The sequence below is a fragment of the Pleurodeles waltl genome, chromosome 7 (genome assembly GCF_031143425.1).
Source record: "Pleurodeles waltl isolate 20211129_DDA chromosome 7, aPleWal1.hap1.20221129, whole genome shotgun sequence".
Taxonomy (NCBI): Eukaryota; Metazoa; Chordata; class Amphibia; order Caudata; family Salamandridae; genus Pleurodeles; species Pleurodeles waltl.
The window spans coordinates 1,131,176,090-1,131,201,670 of NC_090446.1; the positions used below are offsets into that span (position 1 = coordinate 1,131,176,090).

General features: G+C 47.7%; 1 protein-coding gene across 3 annotated transcripts in view; it reads left to right on the top strand.

Annotated features, from left to right (window-relative positions):
* Window positions 1-25,581, top strand: part of LLGL2 (LLGL scribble cell polarity complex component 2) — a 624,825-nt gene that overhangs the window by 325,905 nt on the left and 273,339 nt on the right. For all 3 annotated transcript variants that reach the window (XM_069200160.1, XM_069200158.1, XM_069200159.1), the window contains exons 18-19: window positions 19,130-19,246; window positions 19,622-19,788. In XM_069200160.1, the coding sequence (XP_069056261.1) occupies window positions 19,130-19,246; window positions 19,622-19,788 (284 nt within the window). The remainder of the gene's footprint in view (window positions 1-19,129; window positions 19,247-19,621; window positions 19,789-25,581) is intronic.

Below are 25,581 nucleotides of genomic sequence, written 5' to 3' on the forward strand. Positions count from 1 at the left end.
GTTGGACCAGGTTATCCTGCCATTAGGAGTTAAAGACAGCAATATCATTGAGATATGCTGCACTAAAGGACTCAGAACCAGAAAGGACTTGATTCACCAACCTTTGGAAGGTGGCAGGGGCATTCTTTAAGCTAAAAGGCATAACAGTGAACTGATAATGACTATCAGGTGTAGAGAATGCTGTATTTTCTTTTTCTGCAGGTGTCATTCTAATTTGCCAGTACCCTGCAGTCAATTCAAAAGTACTGAGGAATTTAGCTGCATCCAATTGGTCTATAAGCTCATCTCTTCTGGGTGTAGGGTGAGCATCTGTCATGGTGACAGAGTTCAGACCTCTGTAATCTACACAAAACATCATCTCTCTGTTGCCATCCTTGGAATGAGGTTTGGGGACTAAGATCACTGGGCTAGCCCAGGGACTGTCAGAGGGTTCAGAAACCCCTAAATAAAGCATCTTGTGGACTTCCACTTTGATGCTCTCTTTGACTTGGTCAGACTATCTGTAGATTTTTGTTTTGACAGGTAAACTGTCTATGGGTCCATATCATGGGTATACAGGTGGGTCTGTCCAGGGGGTCAAAGAGAAGAGCCAAGCAAACTGCTGCAGGCGTTGCCTGCAGTCAGCTGCTTTTGGGCAGTGAAGGTGTCCGGATAGACAACTCCATCAACTGACCCATCTTTAGGGTCATGTGGGGGGGGGTCAGGGAAAGGTTCTCTCTGCTTCCTATTTCTCATCAGTAACCATCAGCATGGTTACATCTGCCCTGTCACAGTAGAGGGTTAGACGGTTACATGGATCACCCTTCTGGGTGTCCTGTAAATGCGCAGGTCTACCAAGTAGGTGAACTCAATCTTCTTTTCTAGGATAGGGTAAGGGACACTCCATCTGTTCTGGAGTGCCCTGTGAGCCACAGGCTCTAGAACCCATATCTTCTGCCTTGGTTTAAATTCTACCAGTGCAGCCTTTTGGTCATACCACAACATCTGAAGCTGTTGGCTGGCCTCATGGTTTTTGGATGCCTTTTCCATGTACCCAGCCATCCTTGAGCGGAGGTAAAGTACATAGTCCACCACATCTTGTTTAGGCTCATGGATGGGTCTCTCCCAGCCTTCTTTCACAAGTGCAAGTGGTCCCCTAACAGGGTGGCCAAACGGAAGTTCAAAGGTGAGGAAAACCCTACTCCCTTCTGAGGCCCCTCTCTGGTGAAAAGCAAGCATGGCAAGAGGTCATCCCATGTCCTTTTGAGTTTTTCAGTGAGCCCCATGATCATGCCCTTCAATGTCTTGTTGAATCTTTCAACAGGTCCATTGGTTTGTGGATGGTATGGTGCAGTAAATGTCTACCTCACTGCACACTCACTCCACATGTGTTTTAGGTAAGCTGACATGAAGTTTTTACCTCGGTCAGAAAACTCCTCCTGAAGTTTACACCTCCTTAAGAAACCCCACTCTGATAAAGATGCCAATCGGGACCTTAGCTACTGCAGGAGGTGTAGTAGACCTAAGGGGATTTGCTTCACAATACTTAGTAGCATGATCCCGTACTATCAATATGTATTGGTTTCCTGAGGCTGCGGGTGGCACAGGTGGACCCACAATGTCCACACCAACCCTTTCAAATGGAACCCCCACTACAGGAAGTGGAATGAGGGGGCCTTTGGGTGGCCACCTGCCGTACCACTGGCTTGGCAGGTGACACAGGAGTTACAAAACCCCTTCACCTTCTGAGACATATTGGGCCAGTAAAAATGTCTGTCAAGCCTATTCCTTGTTTTGTTTGTCCCTGATGCCCAGCTAGGGGGATGTCATGGGCCAAAGTTAGGATAGATTCCCTAAACTGCTGAGGCACTACGACTCTCCTGGTTGCACCAGGTTTGGGGTCTCTGGCCTCAGTGTATAGGAGTCCATCTTCCCAATAAACCCAGTGGGAACCACTGACATCTCCCTTTTCCTGTGCAGCTGCTTGCTTCCTCAGGCCTTCAACAGTGGGGCAAGTCTTTTGTCCCTGGCACAGCTGTTCCCTTGAGGGTCCCCCTCAGCCTAAGAACTCTACCTGATAATGATCCACCTCCATGGGCTCAGTTCCCTCAGAGGGTAAGACTCCTTCCCGAGAAGAGAGGTCTCGTTTATTTTGTTGCTCAGAAGCTGGTCCCCTAGTCATCCTGACCTTTTTCTTGGAAGGTTAGGCCATTATTCCAGGCTCCAGCACTTCTTTTTCACCCTGTACTCAACTTTGTGCTCTAGTTTTCACACACTCCAGTTAAGGGATTCCCAGCATAGCTGCATCAGTTTTGAGTTCTTCCTCACTCAAGCTGAGGACTCCAGGCCATTCCCTAGCAAACATTCCACTGGGATTGCAGAAGAGACCACTACCTTTTTCAGGCAAGTAACCCCCTCCCCATTCTAAGGTCACCAGTCATGGGATGAACCTTAGTTATATTGTCAGCACTGGTAAATGGATACGTTTGCCCATCCAAATACTGTCCTGGGGAAAACAGTTTTTCTGTCACCATGGTGACACTCACTCCTGTATCCTTCAGTGCTTCTACTTTTATCCCTTTGATTAGGAGCTGCTGTCTCTATTTTTGAATGTTAGGGAGCAGACAGCAAGAGCAGCAAAATCTACCCCACCCTCAGAGACAAAAGTATCTTCAGTGTGAACCCTGATTTGCTCTGGGCACACTGATGATCTCACCTGTATACTGGCTATACTGGTACTAACTGGAGCAGTGCTAGGGGGATTCTTTCTGGGACAGGTCATGTCTCCAGTTTGGTGTCCATGCTGTTTACAGTTAAAACACCAGGCCTTTTTGGGATCAAAGTTTTTACCCCTCTACCCATGTGAAGATTGTGAAGTGGCTCGGACCCCGCTCCTGTGCGGGTCTTTGGGGCCCTTGAAAAGGCTCTTTACTTTTATCCTTAGCTCTCTCACCAGCCATCCCCTGGAGAGGCTTTGCAACCCCTTTCATTTGGTCACCCCAAGTGGAAGTCTTGGTCACCTTAGTCTTGACCCAATGGTCTGCCTTCTTTCCCAGTTCTTCGTGAGAAATTGGACCTAGGTCTACCAGATATTGATGCAACTTGTCATTGAAGCAGTTACTTAAAGATGTTCATTCATTAACAAATAATAAAGCCCATCATAGTCATACACTCCACTGCCGGTTATCCAACCATCTAGTGATTTCACTGAGCAGTCTACAAAATCAACCCAGGACTGACTCAAGGTTTTGTGAGTCCCTCTGAACCTAATTCTATACTCCTCAGTGGTGAATCCAAAGCCCTCAATCAAGGTAGCCTTCATGTGGTCATATGATTCAGCATCTGCACCAGTGAGTGTGAGGAGCCTATTCTTTCACTCACCAGTAAACAGTTCTCAAAGGAGAGCTCTCCAGTGAGATTTGTTTTGTTTTCTAGTTGCACAAGCTCTCTCAAAAGCTGTGAACCGTTTGGTGATGTTATCACCTTCTTCATATTTAGAGACATTCCCTTTGGGTATTTGTAGGCCATCAGAATGCTCTCTGACCTTATTTAGATTGCTGCCATCCTTAATGGGTGCTAAGCCTATTTCTGCTCTCTCCCTCTCTAGCTAGGAGCTGTCTATCCAAGGCTAATCTTTAGGCCATACTTGCTAAAAGGTGGTCCTCTTCATTAAGGCTGCCCTCAATGCCCCCTGTGGAAGATCCAGGTCCTTTGAGCACTATCCTTGGAGATATGGGACCTGGGGCCCTGTTCTCCCTAGTTAGGTGAGGCAGGGGGGGTGTCATCCTCCTCATGTCTAATATCTTCCCTACCTAAGGGGAGGTCTCCCTCCTCAGCAGGGTGGTCCCTTTTATACTCTGCCAAGAGCTCCTGGAGCTTGACCTTGGTTGGGTTGGACCCGTTTTAATCTTTTTTAGTCTGCAGAGGGACCTTAACTCTTCCATCCCTAGATGGAGGTAAGGGTTGAGGTTGAGCTCCACAACCACGTACTAAGAGATGCCTACTATGTTACTAAAGTTGGGGATTACTTTTAGGAATTAAAACGTATTTCAACTACTTATTCCTAACTAGAGTAACTTTTAAATCTAGAAAAGAAATGCTAAAGAACACTTAAACAAGGCCTTAGCAGGACTTTTAAAACATGTAGAAAATGTTGCCAAATTCAAAAATCTGTTACTAAAGGCAATTTTGGAATTTAGTCATGTGATCAGGTATTGGCTGAGTAGTCCAGAAAATGAAAAGTCGTAGACCCCGACGATGATTGACAAATGTAGGAAGATGGCTCTGCATACACTGTATCAAAATGAGGTATAGTGTTCACGGAGTCCAGGGGTTCCCCAGAGGCTTAACAGAGGCTTAAGTAGATAATACTAATGTTCTCTTTTGTGGTAGTGTGGTCGTGCAGTTAGACTTACCAAAGGGTAGTGCAAAGCATTTGTTGTATACAAACAGGCAATAAATGAACCACACCCTCAATGACTAACTCCAGGCCAATTGTTTTTATATAGCAAAAATATATTTTGTTACTTTATTTCTAGAACCGTAAGATTCAATTTGCAGGTAAATACATTTGTAAATATCAAACATATGTATCAACACCACTTTGTTTCAATTTAGCAAGTTAAATGGTTTTCAAGAAAATAGCAAGTATCTGTTTTAAAAGTTGAGAGTGCAATTTTCAGAAACAGTTCTGGAGGGAAGAAAAGCTAGTACAGTTTTGAAGTAAGTGCAGTGGGGTTCAGTTTAACCCCAAACATCCACCACCAGCAACACGGGGCCATCCGGGTGCAGAGGTCAAAGATGATGCAGGATTTCAAATAGAGTCCTATGGAGACAGGGTGCACTCAAAGTCAGGCCTGCTTGCAGGTAAGTACCTGCGTCCTCAGAGGGCAGACCTGGGGGTTTAGGTGAGCACCAGGGGGGCTACAGGTTGGCACCAAACACACACCCTCAGCGGCACAGGGGCGGCTGGGTGCAGGGTGCGCAAACACGTCGGGCTCCCAATGCATTTCAATAGGAGGACCCCTGGGATCACAAAGATGCTGCAGGCTAGGTTCAGAGGGTCAGTTCCGGAAAGCCATGGACTGGAAACGGAGAAAGGCCGCCTGCTGAATGTCAATGGACTGGTGGTCAGATTCTCTAAGGCCGGGGGGCTGTGGGTGCAGGGATACCTTTGGGTGTCAGAAATCTTCAGTTCTCTCACGGTCAGGAGGGTTCTCCTTATTTAGGCTGCTGTCCTCGTTGTGTTGGGCAGGAGGCATAAACCCAGGGTGGGCACTAGGTCAGAATTGCCTAGGACCGGCTCTAGTCGGTTGGGCCACCTGCACACGGACCGTAGGCGTCGGGAGCAGAGTGGGCAGGACTCATGGATCCAAGGCAGTTCTGGAGTAATTAGCTGGAGTTTCTTTCTGGACAGGGCTGCTGTCCACGGGAGATCTTTGTCCTTTGGGGTGCAGGCAGTCTTCTTGAGACTTTTAAGGGGTCACTGGACCTGCAGGATGCGTCGTCTTCTTGTAGCAGGGCTTCAGAAGCTAGAGGAAGGCCTGTAGGGCTGGGCCAAGTCAGTTGATGTCTTCAGTCTTCTCTGCTGGTGGTCAGCTTAGCAGGCCTTCTTCTTTCTTCTTGAGGTTGCCAGGAATCTGACGAGCTAGGTTCAGGGGAGCCCTTAAATCCTGGATTTAGGGGCATTACAGGGGTCAGAGGACAGTAGCCAATGGCTACTGTCCCTGAGGGTGACTTCCGGTGTCCACTCTGTTTGGGGACGGGGACACAGACATAACTCTATTGGTCCATGTCCTCCAGACCAAGATAAAGGATTTTGCAAGGAGGGGGTCACTTCAGCTCTGGTCACCTTACTGGTGGTCACTCCTCCTTGTTTACCCACATTTTCCATTGACTTGTCAAAAGTGGGGCTTTGTCCAGAGGTGCTGGCATCTCCCCTAGCTGGAGTGCCCTGGGGCACAGTAACAAGAAGCCTGAGCATTTGAGTCTCAACGCCAGTTGTTAAAGTTCCTGCAGGGGCGAGGTGTGAAGCACATCCACCCAGTGCAGGCATTCATCTGGCCACAGAGAGCACTAAGGCTCTCACCCATTGTGGTCAGAAACTTGTCTGAAAGTGGTAGGTTGGCACAGACTGGTCAGTCCTGCACTAGAAGTTTGGGTAGAATACAGAGGGCATCACTAAGATGCCCTCTGGGTGTATTTTTCAATAAATCCAACACTGGCATCAGTGTGGGTTTTATTGTGCTGAGAACCAAACTTCCCTGACTTCAGTGGAGCCATCATGTAGCTGTGGAGTTTGTATTGACAAACTCCCAGCCCATGTATTCTATATGGTCACACTGCACTTAAAATGTCTAAGAATGGACTTGGACACTGTAGGGGCATAATGCTCATTCAGATATGCCCTCACCTGTGGTATAGTGCACCCTGCCTTAGGGCTGTAAGGCCTGCTAGAGGGTTGACTTACATATGCCACAGGCATTGGTTTGTGGGCATGGCACCCTGAGAGTGGTGCCATGTTGACTTTCTTTTTTCTCCCCACTAGCACACACACGCTGTAATGGCAATGTGCATGGGCTTGGTGAGGGGTCCAGAAGGGTAACATAATACATACTGCAACCCTTGGGGACCTTCCCTGGCCACGGGGCCGTTGGTACCATGGATACCTTTTACAAGGGACTTAACTGTATGCCAGGGGTGTACCAATTGTGGGAACAATGGTACAGTTTTTGGGAAAGAACGCTGTTGCCTTGTTAGCAGGATCCCAGCACACTGTTTCTGAAGTCCGCATCAGTATCAGGCAAAAGGTGTGTGTGTGGGTGCGGGGGGGTGGTAACTATACCAAAAAGGGGCACTTTCCTACAGCCGGCCAATGCCGAAACAGAGGACCAGTCTGGACTTTTGATGCCGAACCCTGCCTACCTGCTTCTGTCCCGACAACCAGCCTGTCCCAACTCGTCCTGCAGCTATGCATTTCTTGAAAGCCTGAGGGGCTGCCAGCACTTCCTAACCTTGCCAGCATCTCCCTTGGAGTGGAGGAGCAACTTCCCTGAACGCTTCATGATTACAGTGACGGATCCGCACCTGGTGTGTTTCTTGTGCTTGGAGCAAGATGATGACACGGAGTCGTGTTTCGACTGCTGGGCCATGAACCCCAGGGAGTGGTCCCTGAAGCTGGTCTCAGCCCAGCGTCTGGCTCTGCCTCGATCTCTGAGAGGAAGGTCCCAAGACCACTTTCAGAGTCACTACCACCACTCTTCTTCGTCCCTTTCTAAATCTTCAGGACATTCAGGTAAGAAGAAGTCGAAGAAGCACAAACGCTCTTCGACGTCACCCCATCGGTTGGACGAGGGAGTGTCGTCGCTCTATGCTTCTGTCCTTGGAGTCTACTACTGAGTCGGCTCTTCATCTCCCTGACTTCCCGGGTGCTGGAGCCACCCCCTACCCAACTCAGATTTGTATGTGGCCATGTGCCTCATTTTTGGGCTGGCCCGCCCTGTTGGAGAGCACTCGGGCTCCACAGGGTTGGCAGGATCCCCTTGGGATTCCGCTTCGGCCTCGGTTCCAAGGGGACTACGACACAGAGCCGGAACTACATTACTTGACGCTGATTCTGTCTATCGCAGTGCCCTTGGTCCCTAGATTGGATTTTGACCTTTATTCTTATGGGTCTGAATTCGGCAAGGGTGTATAGAGGTCGCTGGACCCATTAGAATACCAGCTGGAATATCCTATGGACTGGGCACAGGACCTGGGCAAAGCCAGTGGGTTAGATACCTCAACTGACGTTGGTATGCTTTTTCCCCCCACAGTGGCTTCTGAGGAGGCAGCTTCTTACTCAATGGTGATGAGAAGAGCAGCCAAGGTCTTGGGACTCAAGCTGCCTTCGGTGGCTATGAGGACTAGCCTACTGACTGAGGTGCTTCAACCTGGGGCATTCACATCTGAACCACTTTTGGCCTTTAACAAAGCCCTCACTGATTTTCTACTGGGCACATGGTCCAAGCCCAGGATAGGGGCCCCTGTTAATAGGATAGTGGTCCACCGCCATAGGTCTGCGTCTAACGACCCGGCTTTCCTGACCCCACACCCTACCCCAGAGAGCTTGGTCATCCAAGCCTCGACCTCTCAAGGCGCATTGCCTTCCTCTTCCCCGGATAGTAAATCAAAGAGGCTGATTCATCTTGAGAAGAAGTTGTTCTCTTCCTTCAGCCTGACATTGCGGGCGATGAACACCACATGCCTTTTGGGCTACTACACCCATACTTTATGGGACACGGTTGCATAGTTGCTGCCACAGGTCCCGGAGGAGGCCCGGGTAATTCTCTCCCAAGCTGTTGCTGATGGGAGAGACGCAGTAAAGATCAGATGTGTGGTGGATACGTCCGACTCTCTAGGCAGATTGGTTTAATCGGTGGTGGCTATGAGACACCATGCCTGGATACGTACATTTGGCTTTTCAGAGATGTCCAATCCACACTGATGGACATGCCCTTTAATGGCACACGTCTCTTCGGGGACAAAGCAGACTTGGCACTCGAGCACTTTAAGGTGTCCCGGGCTACGGATTGGTCCCTTGGCCTCACAGTTGGCCCTCGCCTCTTTCAGTCTGCTATTGCCCCTTTTGTGGCTATGGAAGGGATGCCCAGCCACATTCATTACCAGCCAGCCACATTGCAGGGCATGCTGCACAGCCTCTACTTCGCCGAGGACGTGGGATCCAGCGTTCGTGTTGATCTGGGAGCCAGTGGTTTAGCCAGTTCACCTCCTCCCCCCTCTGCTGCAGCCTCCAAGCCTTCCTGATTTGGCGCTTCCCCACCAGGGACCAGTCAGCAGCTGGATGCACCATCACCTGCCCTACGGGACCACAATTATGTCAGACAGGTGTATTTTACAAATAGTCGAAGGGGCTCCTCCCTCCCCTTCGAGGCTTTCCCTCCCTCCATGCCACCATCTTACGACTGAATGACGGAGGATCACCTGGCACGTCTCTGCGAGGAGGTTACTGAACTCTTGGCCAACTGAGCCATCAAGAGGGTCCCTGTGCCATAGGTAGGTTGTGGTTGATATTCTGCTACTTTCTGGTGCCCAGAAAGGATGATGGCCTCTGCCCTATCCTCGACCTCCGTTCCCTCAATCTCTTCCTCATGAAAGAGAAGTTCAGAATGCTCACTGTGGCTCAGGTCCTATCTGCCCTGCACCCTGGAGACTGGATGGTAGTGTTGGATGTACAGGATGCTTATTTCCATATTCCTGCCCACAGGCATTACTTGAGGTTTGTGGTAGGTCACAAGCATTTTCACTTCACCGTGCTCCCCTTTGGCCTTACCAGCGTCCCTTGGGTGTTCACCAGAGAGATAGCGGTGGTCGCAGATAAGCTGCGCAGGTTAGGGGTTTCAGTCTTCCCCCAGCCTCGATTACTGGCTGTTGAAGGCGCGCTTGCCCCAGTCTGTTGTCTCCCACCTCTAGACTACGGCGAACCTCCTACACTCACTGGGGTTCACTACAAACATGCCAAACTCACACCTGACTCCCTCTCAGATGCTCGCTTTGATCAGAGTTGTTCAGGACACAATGCAGTTTTGGCCTATCCACCCAAGCGGTGAGTCCAGGATATTCAGGCTATGATACTGATGTTTGAGCCTCTGTCCCGGATTTTGGTGAGATTGACTCTCAGGCTGCTGGGTCTCATGGCCTCCTGTATCTTGCTAGTGACTAGAGTAACTTATAAATCTAGAAAAGAAATGCTAAAGGAGACTTAAACAAGGACTTTTAAACATTTTTGAAAAATTTGCCAAATTAAGAAATCAGTTACTAAAGGCAATTTAGGAATTTAGTCGTGTGATCAGGTAATGGCTGAGTAGTTCAGTCAATACCTTAAGTATTGGCTGGCCTACTCAGCAGTGTGACCTGAAGTTCCATTGGGCGCAGCGTCAGGGAAATATCTCTGACATGGTCCAGATCTTGGAGGGTACTGCGCAAGATCTGCAGTGGTGGCTTCTGAACCGCGATTAGGTCAAGGGCCAATCCTTCTCCCTTACCCAACCAAATCCCACTGTAGTGACAGATGCATCACTCCTGGGATGAGGTGGCCACATGAGAGGCAGAACTCAGGGCGTTCCGACTTGCATTGAAGGTATTCCTTCCCTCTCTCAAAGGCCAAGTGATGCAGGTGTTCACGAACAACACCACCAACATGTGGTACTGCAACATAGAGGGCAGAGTGGGGTTGTGGACTCCTTGTCAGGAGGTTCTCGGCCTCTGGACATGGCTGGCACAGCAGGGCATATCCCTGGTGGTTCAACATCTAGCGGGCTCTCTGAACGTCAGAGCAGACTAACTCAGCCGCTGATGCCTGGCCAATCATGAATGGCATCTCCATTGAGAGGTGACACAAGGTCTCTTTCAGCAGTGGGGAGAGCCTTGGTTAGATCTGTTGGCTCATCAGAGAGCGCAAATGTCAGCTGTTTTGCACTTTAGAGTTTCCAAGGCAGCACTCTCTTGGCAACGCTTTTCGTGTCGAGTGGAACTCAGACCTCCTTTACACCTTTCTGGCACTACCACTTCTGCCCAGAATTCTCAAGAAGATCAAGAACGACTGGGCCCAAGTCATTCTTGTGCCCCCGGACTGGGCAAGAGGAATCTGGTATCCTCAACTCTTAAACATGGGCTTCGATCCTCTGCTCAGACTTCCCCTTTGGGTGGATCTTCTGTCGCAGCAGGGGATGGTTCTCCACCGGAACCTGTCCAGTCTTCGTCTTCTTGCGTAGAGATTGAGTGGCTGCAGTTGACAGCTTTTGACATTCCGCCCGAGGTCTATGAGGTTATGTTGGGATCTAGGCCCCCCTCCACCAAAATGGTATATGCCTGTCGTTGGCACAGATGTTTGGTATGGTGAATTGACAAGTCTGTCTACCCTTTCTCTGCCCTTCTTTCTGAGGTTTTTCTGTTTGTTCTTTTTTCTGTTTGTTCTTTCTTTGGCCCAGCAAGGCTACGCCCTGGGCACCCTCAGTGGCTATTTGTCTGCCATCTCGACTTTCCTCCGATTGCCTGACCAACCCTGCTTGTTTAAATCTCCCATTGTTGGAAAATTTCTTAAGGCTCTTACCCATCGCTTTCCTCCTTCCCCGTTCATAATGCCCCAGTGGTATTTGAACTTAGTTCTCACATACCTGGTGTGCGCTCTCATTGAGCTGCTTCACAATTGTCCACTTCCCCTGCTAACTCTGAAAACAGCCTTCTTGTCGCTATCATCTTTGCCTGCAGAGTGAGTGGGCTGCAGGTTCTTTCTTCTAAGCCACTTTTTCTCTCTGTTCACCCTGACAAGGTTGTGCTTTGTACAAGGGCTTCTTTTGTCCCTAAAGTGCCTTAATGAATCATAAAATAACCAATTTTCAAATATATTGAAGCAGTGCTTTAGGTGGGGCTCGTTTTAGAATCTTTACGGTAATTCCTCTGCTTTTAAGTGAAACAGTATCAGGGTTCATGCACAGGACTCTTCACTTCCCAATGTAGTCGATACGGGGACAAAAATGCTGCAAAACCCTTCTTTGCAGCTACCCGCAATATTGTGTGGTCAGCCAGAAGAACAGCACGTCCCCTTCCCCATTTGCAGTACCTTGTGGTGGATACAGCCGCTGGTGTGGCTCCGTCGGCAAAGATGCAGCACCCACTGCTTGATCCCGTCTGGGTTGGCAAGAGCATGCCCAACTCACTGTGAGTATCTGGACAGCCAGGAGGGCATCAATCCTGGATTGGGGCTCTCAGCAGCATCTGTGTCAGGCAGCACTGATGCGCAAGGACTTTTAACCAGGGAAAACAGGCACTATCACTTCCGTTAGTGATGCGGGTGCAGAGATGACCCCCTGCGCTGTCCTCAGGAACAAGTGCTAGGGAGTTGCTTTTTGTAGGGCAATGTGAGGGAGTTACGAGCAGACACCACACTTGCTCATTGATTTGTAAGAAAACGGGTATTCTCCAGCAACACGGAGCGCTGAGATGAAGTTGTGAGGTCTTTCATGTCCCTAAGACCGCAGAGAAAATGGGGAAACCCAGCAAGCCCCTGGAGACACTTTGGCAGTTAGTTCTTGGGTCCTGCAACTTGACAGAAGTCAGCAGGCAGCAGGGCAGCTCATTCAGGCAGAGTAGCAGTCCCTCGATACAGTCAAGCCCAGCAAGATGGCAGTCCTTCAGCACAGCAGCCTTTGCTCCAGTGTATTTTTTTCCAGGTCTAGAGTGTATTGACTTTAAGGGGGGGTGTCAGAGACCCAGTACTTATGCCAAAAATGTCTTTGGTGTGGGGGATGACTTCAAAAGGTTTCTGTGAAGTGCACAGATCCCCCTTTCAGCTCAGCCTCAGCTCCAGACTGTCAGTGGTAGGTAATCAGCTCCTTTGCGTGGGCACTGGCTACTACCCTTTGAAATGTAAGTGGGATCCCTTCCCAACCTCCTCCCCAAAAAGACTCATCAATATACAGATACAGTTGAGTATCCTGTGTTGTGGGGTCTGAAGGGAATGCACAAGTCACCTAGCCTAGGCCAGACGTGTATTGGAGACAGGCTGTAGGCACACAGGACAGAGAGGACAAAGAAATGCCCACTTCCTAAAAATGGCACTTCTGAAATAGTAATAATAAATCCGTCTGAAAAGGATTTATCATCACCATTTCATTGATACTAAACATGATGCAGCTACTCCTCTCTGATCAGGAATTACAGCTTAAAAATAGTTTAAGGAACTCCCAATGCCGGCCTATGAGGGGAGCAGACCTCAGAGTAATGAAAAACGACTCTTGGAATGAGACATGTTTACAGGACTACTTAAGTGGGTGGCACAGTCAGTGCTGCAGACCCACTAGTAACATTTAATTTACAAACACTGGGGATATGGTCTACCACTATAGAAGGGTCTTACATGAAAATTAAATGTGCCAATTGTGGATACACCAATGTTACCACATTTAGAGGAGAAGCACACACACTTTAGCATTGGTTAGCAGTGGTAAAGTGCTCAGAGTCCTAAGGAAAAAAAAAAAGATAAAGCTACGAAACAGGAGGTAAAAGGCAAAAAGTCTGGAGTAAGACCACCTTAACGATTACAGGTCTAACTGGTGTCTAAACCGATTGAGTATCGTTTTGATATGCCCATCATGATATGCAAAAGTGAAGTTATCCCAAGCATCATAAGTGCAGTTAACTGAGTTTGTACCAAAAATGTTGTAGATAAACTGTTTTCTGCTCAAGAGGGGTACGTGTATTAGTGATACGAACAAGCGGCGTCAAGCTCGGTCTTGGTGTCAGGCAGGTTAACGGTTAGGATATCTTGCGCCAGTAAAGTTGGCATTAGTGTCCTTAATGCACAGACACTCTGTTGGAGGCAGGCTCTGACAATTTCTGCAATGTTGGCAAGCAGTCTCTTTGGACAATTGGGTCCTGTAAGTTGTCTAGGGGGCTATACCTTTGAGTTCTAGCCACCCACCCCACCTTCCACCATCCTGAAAACAGCTGACTGACTCCATCTGTCTCTTTTGACCTGGAGGTGCAGGCCCTGCTGGCTCCAAGGGCCATAGGAAGGTTACCGGAATCAGAAATAGGTTATAGTTACTATTCTGCCTATTTTCTGGTGCACAGGCCTTTGCCCTTTTTTTTATATATTTGCCCTCTCAATGCTTTCCTCTGGAAGGACAAATTTAAGATGCTTACCTTGGCCCAAGTCATGTCTGTCCTCTACCCTGAAGACTGAATGGTAGCATTGGACCTGCGGGACGCTTATTTCCCCACTCCCCTCCTGCAGGCCCACAGGTGTGTTACTCATGGCTCATGATGGGCCAGGAGCTATTTCAGTTAGCTGGGCTTCCCTTTGGCCTTACCTTTGCCCTTTGGGTTTTCACAAAAGTAATGGGGATGTAGCAGTTTCAGTCTTTGTCCTAGATTTCTGTGGGGATGACTCTGAAACTGCTAGGACTGATGGCCTCTTGCATCCTGCTCATGAAGCATGCCGGGTAGCATATGCAGGCGCTCTGCAGTGGGATTTGAAACCCCAGTGGGCACAGCATCAGGGCGATCTCTCCATATCATGTTCAGATTTCGGAGAGACAAAAAAAGATCTGCAGTGGTGCAACAGGACCATTATTGAGTCAGTGACAGACTCCCTCGCCCTACCCCATGAAGAGCTGACAGGGGTTACCGGTGCATCGCTTCTGGGTTGGGGAGGCCACTTGAACGAGGTCGATATTGGAGGTATGCCATCTCCGTCGGAGGCCAGACTCCACATCTACCTTTTGGAGTTGTAGATTGAACTTTTGTAGGCTTTCTGCCATCCATTGAAGGGAACTTGGTACTGGTGCTCACAGGCAGTGCCACTGCTATGTGGTACTCCAACAAGCAGAGTGGTGGCGGGGAATCACGGAATCTGCTTCAGGCTTTGCTCCTCCAGGCTATTTTCTGGGTAGTGCATCACCTGGCTGGTTCTCTAAATACCAGAATCGATGATTAGCGGATCACAAGTGGTCGTTACACCCAAAAAAGGTGCAGGTTCTCATCCAGGAATGGGAAGAACTGTGGCTCAATCTTTTTGCCAATGCGGAGAGCGAGCAATGTCTGCATTTTTGCAATCTGGAGTTTCCAAAGCTTCTCAAACTCGGGTATGCGTTTCACCTAGAGTTGACCTCAGGACTCCTGTATTAATTTCTGCCAATACCTCTCCTGCCACAAGTTCTGAAGAAGGTGAAGATTGACCTGGCACAAATCTTTCTAGTGGCACCAGATTGGGCAAGGAGATTGAGGGTGTGGCCTTCAGAATTCCTGGGCATATGTATCTGTCTTTTCTTTAGTCTACCCCTTTTGGGGGTGGGGGGGGTCAGCAGTAAGGCAGGGCCAGAACCAGCTCATGCTTCTCCATGTTTGGAGTTTTGGTGGTGGTAGTTGACTGCCTTTGACCTTTCTCTAGAAGTTGTTGATGTTATCTGGGCAACCAGGCATCCCTTTGACTAAATATGTGTTCACTTGTTATTGGGACAAGTTTGTGGCCTGGTGTGGTCGTCCGATTTGAACCACTTCAGGCCAAGCTTTCTGAGTCATTGCTTTTCGCATTGTCCCTAGCAAGCAAGGGTTTTCCTTGGACATAGTTAAAGCGTACTTGTTGGCTTCTTCAGCTTTTTTGAAGTTGTCGGACCAGCCTCCTTTGTTTCAATCACCTTGTTGTGATGCGGTTTTTTGTAAAGCAAACAATAAGTTTCCTCCTTCTCCATTCATTATGCCCTAAATTTGGTTCTTACATTCCATATGTGTACTTCCTTTGAACATATGCACAACTGTCCTCTACGGCTCCTTACCCACAAGACAACTTTTCCCATCCCCATAACAACAGTGAAGCATATGAGCAAGTTGCAAGTCATTTCTGCCAACCCACTATACACTGTATGCTACCCACAGAAACTGATTTTGAGAACCTGAGCGTCCTTCCTTCTCAAAGTGGTGACTCCTTTTCACATCAGGCAAAACATCACACTACCGACATTCTTTGCTCCCTCTCACCTCTCTAAAGAGGAGAGACTCCATTAGTTAAATCAGAAAAGAGCTCTTAATTGATCTGCTAGAGAACACAGTGTGGACAATCAGCACTTTTTGTTTTTGTAATTGCCAGAACAAAGAAGGACAAGGCAGTGCAGGAGAGGACTGTGCTCCGTTGGATATGAACTCAGCATTAAAACCTGCTGTGCATTGGCTAAAAAGTATTCTGTAGAGGGACATGTTCATCCCATCAGAGCCAAGGCTGCTACCACTGCATTAGCACGTGGTGTGCTATGTGGGCATCTCTCCAAATGTTCATGAAGAATTTCTATTTAGAAAGTCAGGTCTGTCGAGATGGGTGTTTTGTTGGCTTGGTCCTGCAGGACTTTTTGGTTTGAGCCAGTTCACTGACCCACCTGCTGAATGATACTGCTTTGTTATCTATTCACATGTTGAGGAATCTGCTGTTAGAAGTCTCTATCAGAAAAAACAAGTTGCTTACCTTTGGTATTGCAATTTTTTGTGGAGACTAACCACAGATTCTTCACCAACCCTCCCATCCTCCCTGTTCTGTGAACTGTGTTCTCTTCTACATAAAAAAGGTCCAACTTTAGAGAATCTCTTACTGATCCAAGCCAGTTTGGGATTTGGCTCTTCATCTAAAGGCGCAGACAGCACAGGAAACAACTGATGGCTACGCATGTGGGTGACGTCGATGTACGACTCTTCCAGAGCTGAACGATGTTGCTGCAGAGCCATGTGACGGCGAAGAGGGGTACTGCCGAAGAATTTCCGGATCCAGGCTGACACCTGGAGGAACATTTAAAAGGTGAGGAATCTGAAGTGTCTACCAAAGAAGGCATTACCAAAAGTGAGTAACTTGTTCATCTGGGTGCGACTCTGGATACAAGCCAAGGAAAAATAATTCCTTCAGTGAAGAGAGTATCATTATTTTTCAGAAATGTCACCAAATCTTGACAGCTGCTCAAGTTCCATCCCTACTGCATTTGATGGCCTCCTGCATTTTCAATGTCTACAATGCCAGATTACATATGAAACCTTGTAGCAGTGGTTAGAAAAATCATATATGCAGATGAGGACAGTTCGGAAGATAAAATCTAACAGTAGAAGCAAAACGTTATCTTTCTTAGTGGGGCAAAGAGGAAAATGTGTTGAAAGGGGCCTCGTTTCACAAGGATCTTCATAACCAACCAGTCTTTACCTATGCATGTATGATGGGCTTCAGAACACTCTTCAGAATTCTGAAAGTTCAAGATGTATTGGAAATGTGACCCACCATCATAGAAATTACTTGAAGTTTGGTGCTGCATATCTAGCTCTAAAGGCTTTTCTCACACCCCAAATGACTGAACTGTTCTAATTTAGATGGACTATATAAAAGCACAATGCAGTACTTGAACACACGGGTGCAGCTAGATCCAGGGCGCTTTCTCAAACTAGAGAATAAACCATTGTCATGACAACTTGGGCACTTTTGACTAAGGGAAAAACATCCATAACGGTATTGTTGAGAAACATTATGCTAAATAGGGATATGTAAAGCTGCCAATTTCAGTTCTGCCCATATGTTTACTAAACAGTGTTTGGACTTGAATGCCAGGGCAAATACTGCAGTAGGACAAGCTGCTTTGAAGCACATTTTTTTGTTAATGGATTGCGTTTTACATTTAGATGCAATCCATTTCTATTCTGCTTTTCATTGAAGATCCTACGAAAGACAAAGAAAACTTGCTTGTGTTCCAATGCCTACATTCTAGCCATATTAAATGAAGTCATAAATGACCGTCCTTCCATCCTGGTATCCAGTTCATGAAGGAGTGCTTATCACTTGTATATCGTTTCATTAAATCTTTCAGTAAGAAGTAATGTTGTGAACCGACTCTTGATACAAAGCATGCCTGGATTAGGAAGCTGCTGGATTCTTACAGGAGCAGTGTACTGTTGCCAATCCGCATTACATTGCTGTCTGGCTGCATTTTCTGTGTTTTGTTTTTTTCTCCAAGTTTTGCAGGCCTCCTCATTGGGGATATGCTGAATTTTGCTTTGTGTAAGGTTTATAATTTGTTGGGCCCTAAGCACATACAAAATTTCGACAGTTTAGCCTCAGATAGGATGTGGTGTAATTATCTGCTTTTTATAATGCCACACGGACACCCACAATTTTAAACTGTGTAAAGTTAAAGTGGTCTGGGCTCTTTCCTTCTATATTTGCCCACAGCCACGATACTACAGTTTCAGCCTGCAGCTAGCCTGCTTTACACAATTCCTTTCATATAGCTAAGCGTTTCTTTTCCTTGCATGCAAATTAATTACCCTCTATTACCTGCCCACAGCAGTCTTTCTTTCCTATACCTGACAGCAGGGTAAGCTGCTTTGTCTCTCATTTCCTGCACGCAAACCTATCAAATGCATGCCTGTGGCCGTATATTTATGACTTTCATTAGCCAACACAGGCCCCTTCTCTCCCATTTTTCTCTTCTAGCCCTTTAGCCAGGCGTCTTCCCTCCCATGTTACCCCTCCTCTTCTTCCTTAGACCAGGGCAAGTCCATCTTGCATGTACAGGTTTTATATGGTCACCTCCTGTATCTTTCATGCTGCAGTTCCTAAATGAAATACTCATTTGCACACAGATTTATTTACACATCTCCTGTCTTATTCCCAAGATGTCTCTTGGACCCCAGGCAGTAAAGGTAGTCTGCTGTGCAGAGCAAAGAAATCGGACCCGTCTCTTTCCCATAGTTTATGTGAATAAAAATATATATTCGGGACAGCAAACCATCCTGCCACAGACAGATATGTTCCCCTCACCTTTTCCCCATATCAGCACACAAACAAGACATCACAATTATTATAATTAGGGGCTTTTATTATCAGCCATTACAGTATAAAATATATTTAAAACTGATAGTGGCACTGATTTTGTTTGGATGGGGAGCATGAGAAAGTGTCCTTTGATACTGATATGATGGGAATAAAGGCATGGATGCTGTGATATACTCCCTAAAATCATAACATATAACATATATAATAATACGCAAAATGCAGAGCAGGTGGGCCAAGATCTTGACTCATAGGCTGAAGTTGACACAATGACATTTATTTATATATATATATATATATATATATATATATATATATATATATATATATACACACACACACACGCACACCAATGCTTCGTTGCTTCCTCTGTTCTTCTCCTACTACCTTCAGCTTCATTAACATTTCTCTCTCTATTTTTTCTCTTTGTTGAACTGTTCTGCTTCCTTGTTCTTCAGACTCTTTGCATTTCCATATGATCTCCTTTTAACATCAACACAGTTTGCTGGCAGCGCTGTTGGCATCCAAATTCCCAGTTGTGCCTTTCTGTATATGCCAGCAGCATGGCTCAGTAAGATAAATGTCAATCACTGTGGGTGGCAGATAGTGATTTTGAATGACCAAGATGGAAGTTTAAGACCTACTTAAACTTCCATCTTGAGTTCCGTTACATTAGGTTATAGAAAAAACAGTTATTCATAGCACTCACCAACAGCAGAAGTGCAATATGAAGTCAGTATAAAAGAAAGCTAATATTATATTAGGATTTATGTACTTTGTGTTTCCCCACTGCAGGCTCTCGGCACTGTCCCTCGCTGTGGGCAGGTACTAATGGTGGCACAGTGTATGCCTTTTCGTTACGGGTCCCACCAGCAGAGCGGAGGGCAGACGAGGCAGTGTCTGCAAATCAAGGTGATAACTGGATCACATTCTGTATTTTGTGTTTTTACCTAACCCTGTTGGAATTTGCATGGATAATACTTTGAACTTGTCAAAACATTGTTCCCTTCTCTTATTAGGCTTTGTATGGCCTATATATAGACCAGTTTAGGCTTTGTTCCATAATACCGTTGGGTTTTGCATGGCCAAATACTGCCATCATTCTAGCTCCTTAAGTCTGTTAATTTTGCATGTCTATTGTTCAGATTCCCTGGGTCATTTTACTCTTACCCTGTTGTATATTCCCCTGTTCATACTTAGATTATGTTGAGACTCTTGACCTATAATCTTCATAGAATGTACATCTCTTTTGGACTCTAGTCTAACAGTACTTCTTTCTGCCTTTAGCTAAGGAGATCCAGCTCATGCATCGTGCGCCTGTGGTTGGGATTATCGTTTTAGATGGACACAGCGTGCCTCTTCCAGAGCCCCTGGAAGTGGCACATGATCTGTCCAAGAGCCCAGATATGCAGGGCAGCCACCAGGTGTTAGTCATTTCTGAAGAGCAGCTGAAGGTAAGGTGGCTCACGAAACGGAACTGTAGGGTACATGGATAGCAGATTGAAAATATTGCCAGAGTACAAGCTAGTGCAGTAGTCACCTAGTGTATGGCAATCCTGGACAGTTAAGGTGGTGTTTGTAAAACTGTCACACTTTGTGGTATCTTCAGATGCAGCATTAACACAGTAGATAGAAATGACAGTCTGTCTGCAGTATATTTTCTTGCCCCCAACAGCTCATGTGAATCGTGAGGTTCTCCAAAATTAGTTTGTTCTAATGTCCTTGATACAAAAATAAGTCTCACTTTCAAGGAGAACACATCTGACCACTTTCAAATATTTCTAATCCTTTAACAGCACAAGAATTAGATTAACACATCTTGCATGTCTTCGGTCCTCCTCCTAACCATGGGTGATGAGCAAAAAAAGGTCCTGAGCTCATGTAGTAAAAACAGCTAGTATCAGGTGCATGTCACACACACACACATCTAACTTGGTGTAAGGGGGTGGTAACCAACCTTGACTATGAGTAGAGGTGCGCTTTGAGTGTGCTTTAGGGCTTAGTCTCTATATCCAGTAACCACACAATCGTCGGCAGCCTCCAATGCATTTGATAGGTCACAGACAACGGACATGGCCAGGCACATAAGCCCTCATTTTGAGATTGGCAGTAAAAACCGCGTACCGCTGCGGCAACGGTCTTTTCTGCTGCGGCGATGGCCGCCAAAAGACCATTGCCGCAGCTACCAGCCGTCTGCCGTATTAGGACTACAGCCGGATTTCCGCCAGAAGAATGGCAGAAATCTGTCTGTGGCCATGCCGGCGGGTGGTGGTAAGGTGGCGCTGCTGCCATCAGCAGCGCTACACCAGTAGACCGCCGTCAGCCGTACTATGACCCATAATACGGTCTGGCGGTGTTCTGCTGGCGATCGCTGCTGGTGGCAGCAGTGCCCCGTCCCGTCTGCTGCCGAAGGACCCCCTGAACACAGGTAAGTCGGGTCTCTGACAGGGGAGGGGGATGGGGTTTTTTGTTTGCGGGGGGTTGTGAATGTTTGTGTGTGCGTAGATGCTGGTGTGTGTTGCGTGTTGAATGCGTGTGTGCATGTATGGATGTGTGAGTGTGTGTATGTTGTGTTATGTGAATGCTTGTCTGCGTGTATGTATGAAAGTGTGTGCGGATGTGTGTGTGTGTGAATGGATGTATGCATGTGGGAATGGGTGTGTCAATGCGTGTGTGAAGGGTGGTGCTAATCTAAAGGGGGTGGGGAAGCTAAATGGCGGGGGGACCCCTATCAGTGACAGGGAAGGAATTCCCTGTCACTGATAGTGCCTATCGCCATTGTTTACGTGGTGTTAAGAAAGCCACAAAAACCATGGCAGTAGGCGGGGTCATAATCCCGCAGGTGGAACAGTGACGGCCGCCGGGCTGGACATAGATATCTTCAGCCCATCAGCTGTTACCGCTGTGGCCGTCGGAGTGGGACATGGGCGGGTTGGCTTTAGCCAACCAGCCAATGTCATAATATGGCGGTAAGTACCGCCAGGCTGTTGGCAGTACTTACCGCCATATTATTGCCGACCGCCAGGGTCGTAATGACCCCCATAGTCTTTTCAGGCTCTATTAGACCTTCAGCTTCTGATTGATTGAATAAAAGCAGAACGTCTTGACACTGAAGTGCCATGTTGCTTAGGAATATCCTGGTGTTAAAAGGGGCAGGATTATAGTGATTTATGTAGGAAGCTGGCCTGGTGTGTGGTGGACACCTATAGTGTTTGCACCTTATACCAGGTCCAGGCCACCCCGATTATTTAGTTAAACAGTGTCTAGGAAGCCAGGACTCTTTAGTGGTAGCTCTGGGGAGCAGCCAAGACTTATCTAGGAGGAGTGAAAGGCACGGGCAATATCACAGTAGTCACACAGTAACTTACCTCACATGAAAGGAACCACATAATGTTGCAAAAATAAAGGTACCTTATTACAGTAACACTGTACTAGAATATTTATAGGCTGTCCCCAACTGGAGGTAAGTACACACTAAAAATACACGGTAAGTGTTAGGAATTAGCATAGAGAAATAACGAGCATTGGCAAAAATAGCAGAAAATAGCTAGGGCCCATATGAGGGTGTGTTATGGGGCAAACCGTATAGTAAAATAGTGGAATGCCAAGTTAGGTGCCCCTTCCAAGGATGTGGAATAGTTCGAAGAGAGCTGGGAGAACACTGGACCCCGAGAGGTGAGTACCTAGATGACCCTCAGCAACCAGGAGAGCAAAGGTAAGTTACATGGTCATCCAAAAGACTAACAAGTGGACTTGAAAAAGGAACTTTGCAAGAACAGGACCAGTCCAGTGGAACCCAAAGGTGGGTTCCAGAAGAGGAGGACCTGCAGACAGAGCCGAGTCCACACAGGAGTGTCCAGGTGGGCTAGGAGCCGCTGCCATCCCTTCTGTGGGTGAAGATCCGGGTCGACAGTGGAAGTTGAAGATCAGCTGTGGAGCCCAGGAGTCTCAGAGAGGTCCCTTAAGTCATGTAGCAGATGTCCCACACAGATGGGTCGGTAGTCAGGAGGACCACTAACAAGCCTTGGCAAGAGCAAATCTGGGCAGAAGAGGATTTGCAGAGTAGATTACCAGCCAGGACCAGGGGACTCAGCCCTCCAAAGGGAGTTCGACTGACCCTCAGCAGTTGGGAGAGCCAACGGAAGCAGTCGTAACCCCCACAGGCAACCCACTGGCAGCAGGCACAGTAAGTTGCAGTGAGGCCCAGTCAGCACACCTGGACAGGAGTCCCACATCGCTGGAGAAACAGAGGAGAGACTGTCCTTGCAAGGATAAAGTGCTGAAGGCCGAGGCTACTTGGAGCCTGAAAATCCCTCAAAGCAGGATTCAACAAGCCTTTGTTGCTGCAAGAGTCGTGGTGCACAGGGGTTCTGTCCTACAAGGAGAGGCAAGGGCTCACCGTCTCCCAAGTGTGACAGAAGGCAGAGAGGACGAAGAGGACCACTCAGCACCTCCACCTGTGTTGCAGGATCCATGCAGTTCTTGTGGAGAGCGATCATAACAGCCAGACGTCGTTGCTTTAGGTGCCTGCCGATGCAGAGGAGTGACTTCTTCACTCCAAAGGAGATTCCTTCTTTCTTTTTTGGTGCAGCTAAAGTCTTGCCCACCCTAGAAGATGCACAGCGATGGAAATGTTGCAATTGCTGGAAGGAGCTGGTGGAACAAGTTGCAAGGCGAGGTCATCTCAAGAGTTGCAGGCTTGTTTGGTTCCTCTGAAGTCCAGCAATGGTTCGGGTGACCAGGAGCAGAAGAGGTCAATTCAGAGGAGTCCTGGTGGAGTCTTGCACACCGAATCTTGGGGAAAATCTGCAAGGGAGTCCCTAAATAGCCCTACCAGGAGGCTTGGTCACTCTGCTGGGTGACCACCTATCAGAGGGGGTCACTGACATCAGTCACATATCCTGACTAACCGGATGCTCCCAGGGGCCTCTGCCTATCTTGTTGTCAAGATGGCAGAATCAAGTGGTCACCTGGAGGAGCTCTAGAGTGGTGATGGACAGGGGAGTGGTTTCTTTGTGTGATGTTGCGCCAGAGCAGAGACAGGGGATCCCTTGACTTGTTCATACCGGTTTATGCAAGGAGGGTGCCAAATGCTTCTTTGGCACAGCTGAAGTCTTGCCGACTCCAGAGGATGCACAACTGTGGAAATGGTGCAATTGCTGGAAGGAGCCGGTGAAATAAGTTGCAAGCTGAGGTAGTCTTGGGAATTGCAGGCTTGTTTGGTTCCTCTGAAGTCCAGCAGCGGTTCCGGTGACCAGGAGCAGAAGAGGAGCTGTAGGGTGGTGATGAACAGGGGAGTGGTCACTCCCCTTTCTTTGTGTGGTGTTGTGCCAGAGCAGCGACCAGGGGTCCTTGGACTTGTGCAAACCAGATTATGCAAAGAGGGCACCAAACGCTACCCCTCTCCAGCCCAGTAACACCTATTTCCAAGGGAGAGGGTGTTGCATCCGCTTTCCCACAGGAAATCCTTTGTTCTGCTTTCTCCTGCTTGAGCTGGTCAAGCAGCAGGATGGCAGAACCATGTCTGAGGGACTGCAGCAGCGTGGGCTGCTCGCAAACCCTGAAAGACTGGTAGGAGCAATACTGGGGGATCCTCTAAGGAACCCCCAGTGTGCATTGAGTTATGCCACCAATACTGGCATTAGTATTGAGGTATGATTTCGACATGTTTGGTACCAAACATGGCAAGGTTCGAAGTTACCACTATGTGGCTGGACCACAGGTAGTGATCAGTACATGGGTAAAAAGGCTTCCCTGCACTTACGAAGTCCAGTGCATTGGAATTGGAGTTCGCCGGGGCACCTCTGCTCATGCAGGAGTGCCCTAACACACAGCCCTTTGGGCTGGAAGGGCCTACCATAGGGGTGACTTACAGTGGCCTAATGTAGTGATGAGAGTGAAAAGGTGCATGCACCTTTACACTTGGGCTGCAATGGCAGGCCTGCAGACACAGTTTGAATTCGAACCCCTGGTGTACCAATGTCCTGGGACCCTAAGTACCATATACTAGGGTCTTACAGGGGTAGACCGATATGGCAGTTGTGGATTGTAAAGGGTACCATAGCAACCAAAGGAGCGAGCACCATCGCTGGGGTCCTGGTTAGCAGGATCCCAGTGAAAACAGTCTAAGCACACTGATAAACACGCAAAAAGTGGGGGTGACCATGCCAAAAAGAGTGACTTTCCTTCAGTCTCATTAAACCAACCGAGACAAAAGCATTACAAACAAGCATTGGTAAAACAAATAGGTCTCACCTATGCAAGAGCTATTTGCTTTGGCAATGTGTTTTATCTACGTTTTATGCCAGTGTGGCTGATGTTCAGCATGCTTAAAAGTTAGTGGTGTGGAGTGTTGTAGAACTAAATGGTGAAGAATGGAATAGAGTGGAGTGGCATAGAGTGTTGTGTATTGGAGAGGCATAGAGTGGAGTCACATAGAGTGGCGTACAGTGGAGTGGCTTAGAGTAGAGTGGATTGGTGTGGAGTGCATTGTGTAGAGTGTTGCAGAGTATAGTGGCATAAAGTGCAATGGCGTAAAGTGCAGTGGTGCCGAGGGCAGCAGTATAGAATTCAGCGGCATAGATTGTAACATTGTAGAATGCATTGGGGTAGATTAGAGTTTTGCATAGTAGAGTACAGTGCCATAGGTTGCAATGGTGCAGAGTAGAGTGCAGTGTAGAATATAGTGCTGTAAAGTGCAGTGGCGTAGAATGGAGTGCGGCAGAGTGCAGTGGTGTAGGGTGGAATGATGCAGAATAGAGTGCATTGGCACATAATTTAGTAGTGCTGAGTAGAGTGCAGTGTTACAGAGTAGAGTGGTGTAGAGTACAGTGGTGTAGGGTGGCATAGAGTGCAGTGGCTGAGTAGAGTGCTTTTGAGTCAAGTAGATTGCAGCAGTGTTGAGTATAATGGGGCAGCGTAGAGCACAGTGGTGCAGAGTAGAGTGCAGTGGCAGAGTGTATTTGCTTAGAGTGGATTGGTGTGGAGCGCATTGACAGAATGTTGCAGAGTATAGTGTCAGAGTGCAGTGGTGTATAGTACAGTTGTATAGTATTCAGGGGTGTACAGTGCTGCACTGTAGCATGCAATGGTGTAGATTAGAGTGGTGCATAGAGTGCAGTGATGCAGGGTAGATTGGCATAGAGTGCAGCGGCGTAGGGTGCAGTGGTATGGAGTGTAGGCATGCCAAGTAGAGTGGCAGATAGTACAGTGGCGTAGGCTGGTGCAGAGTGGAATGGCATACAGGG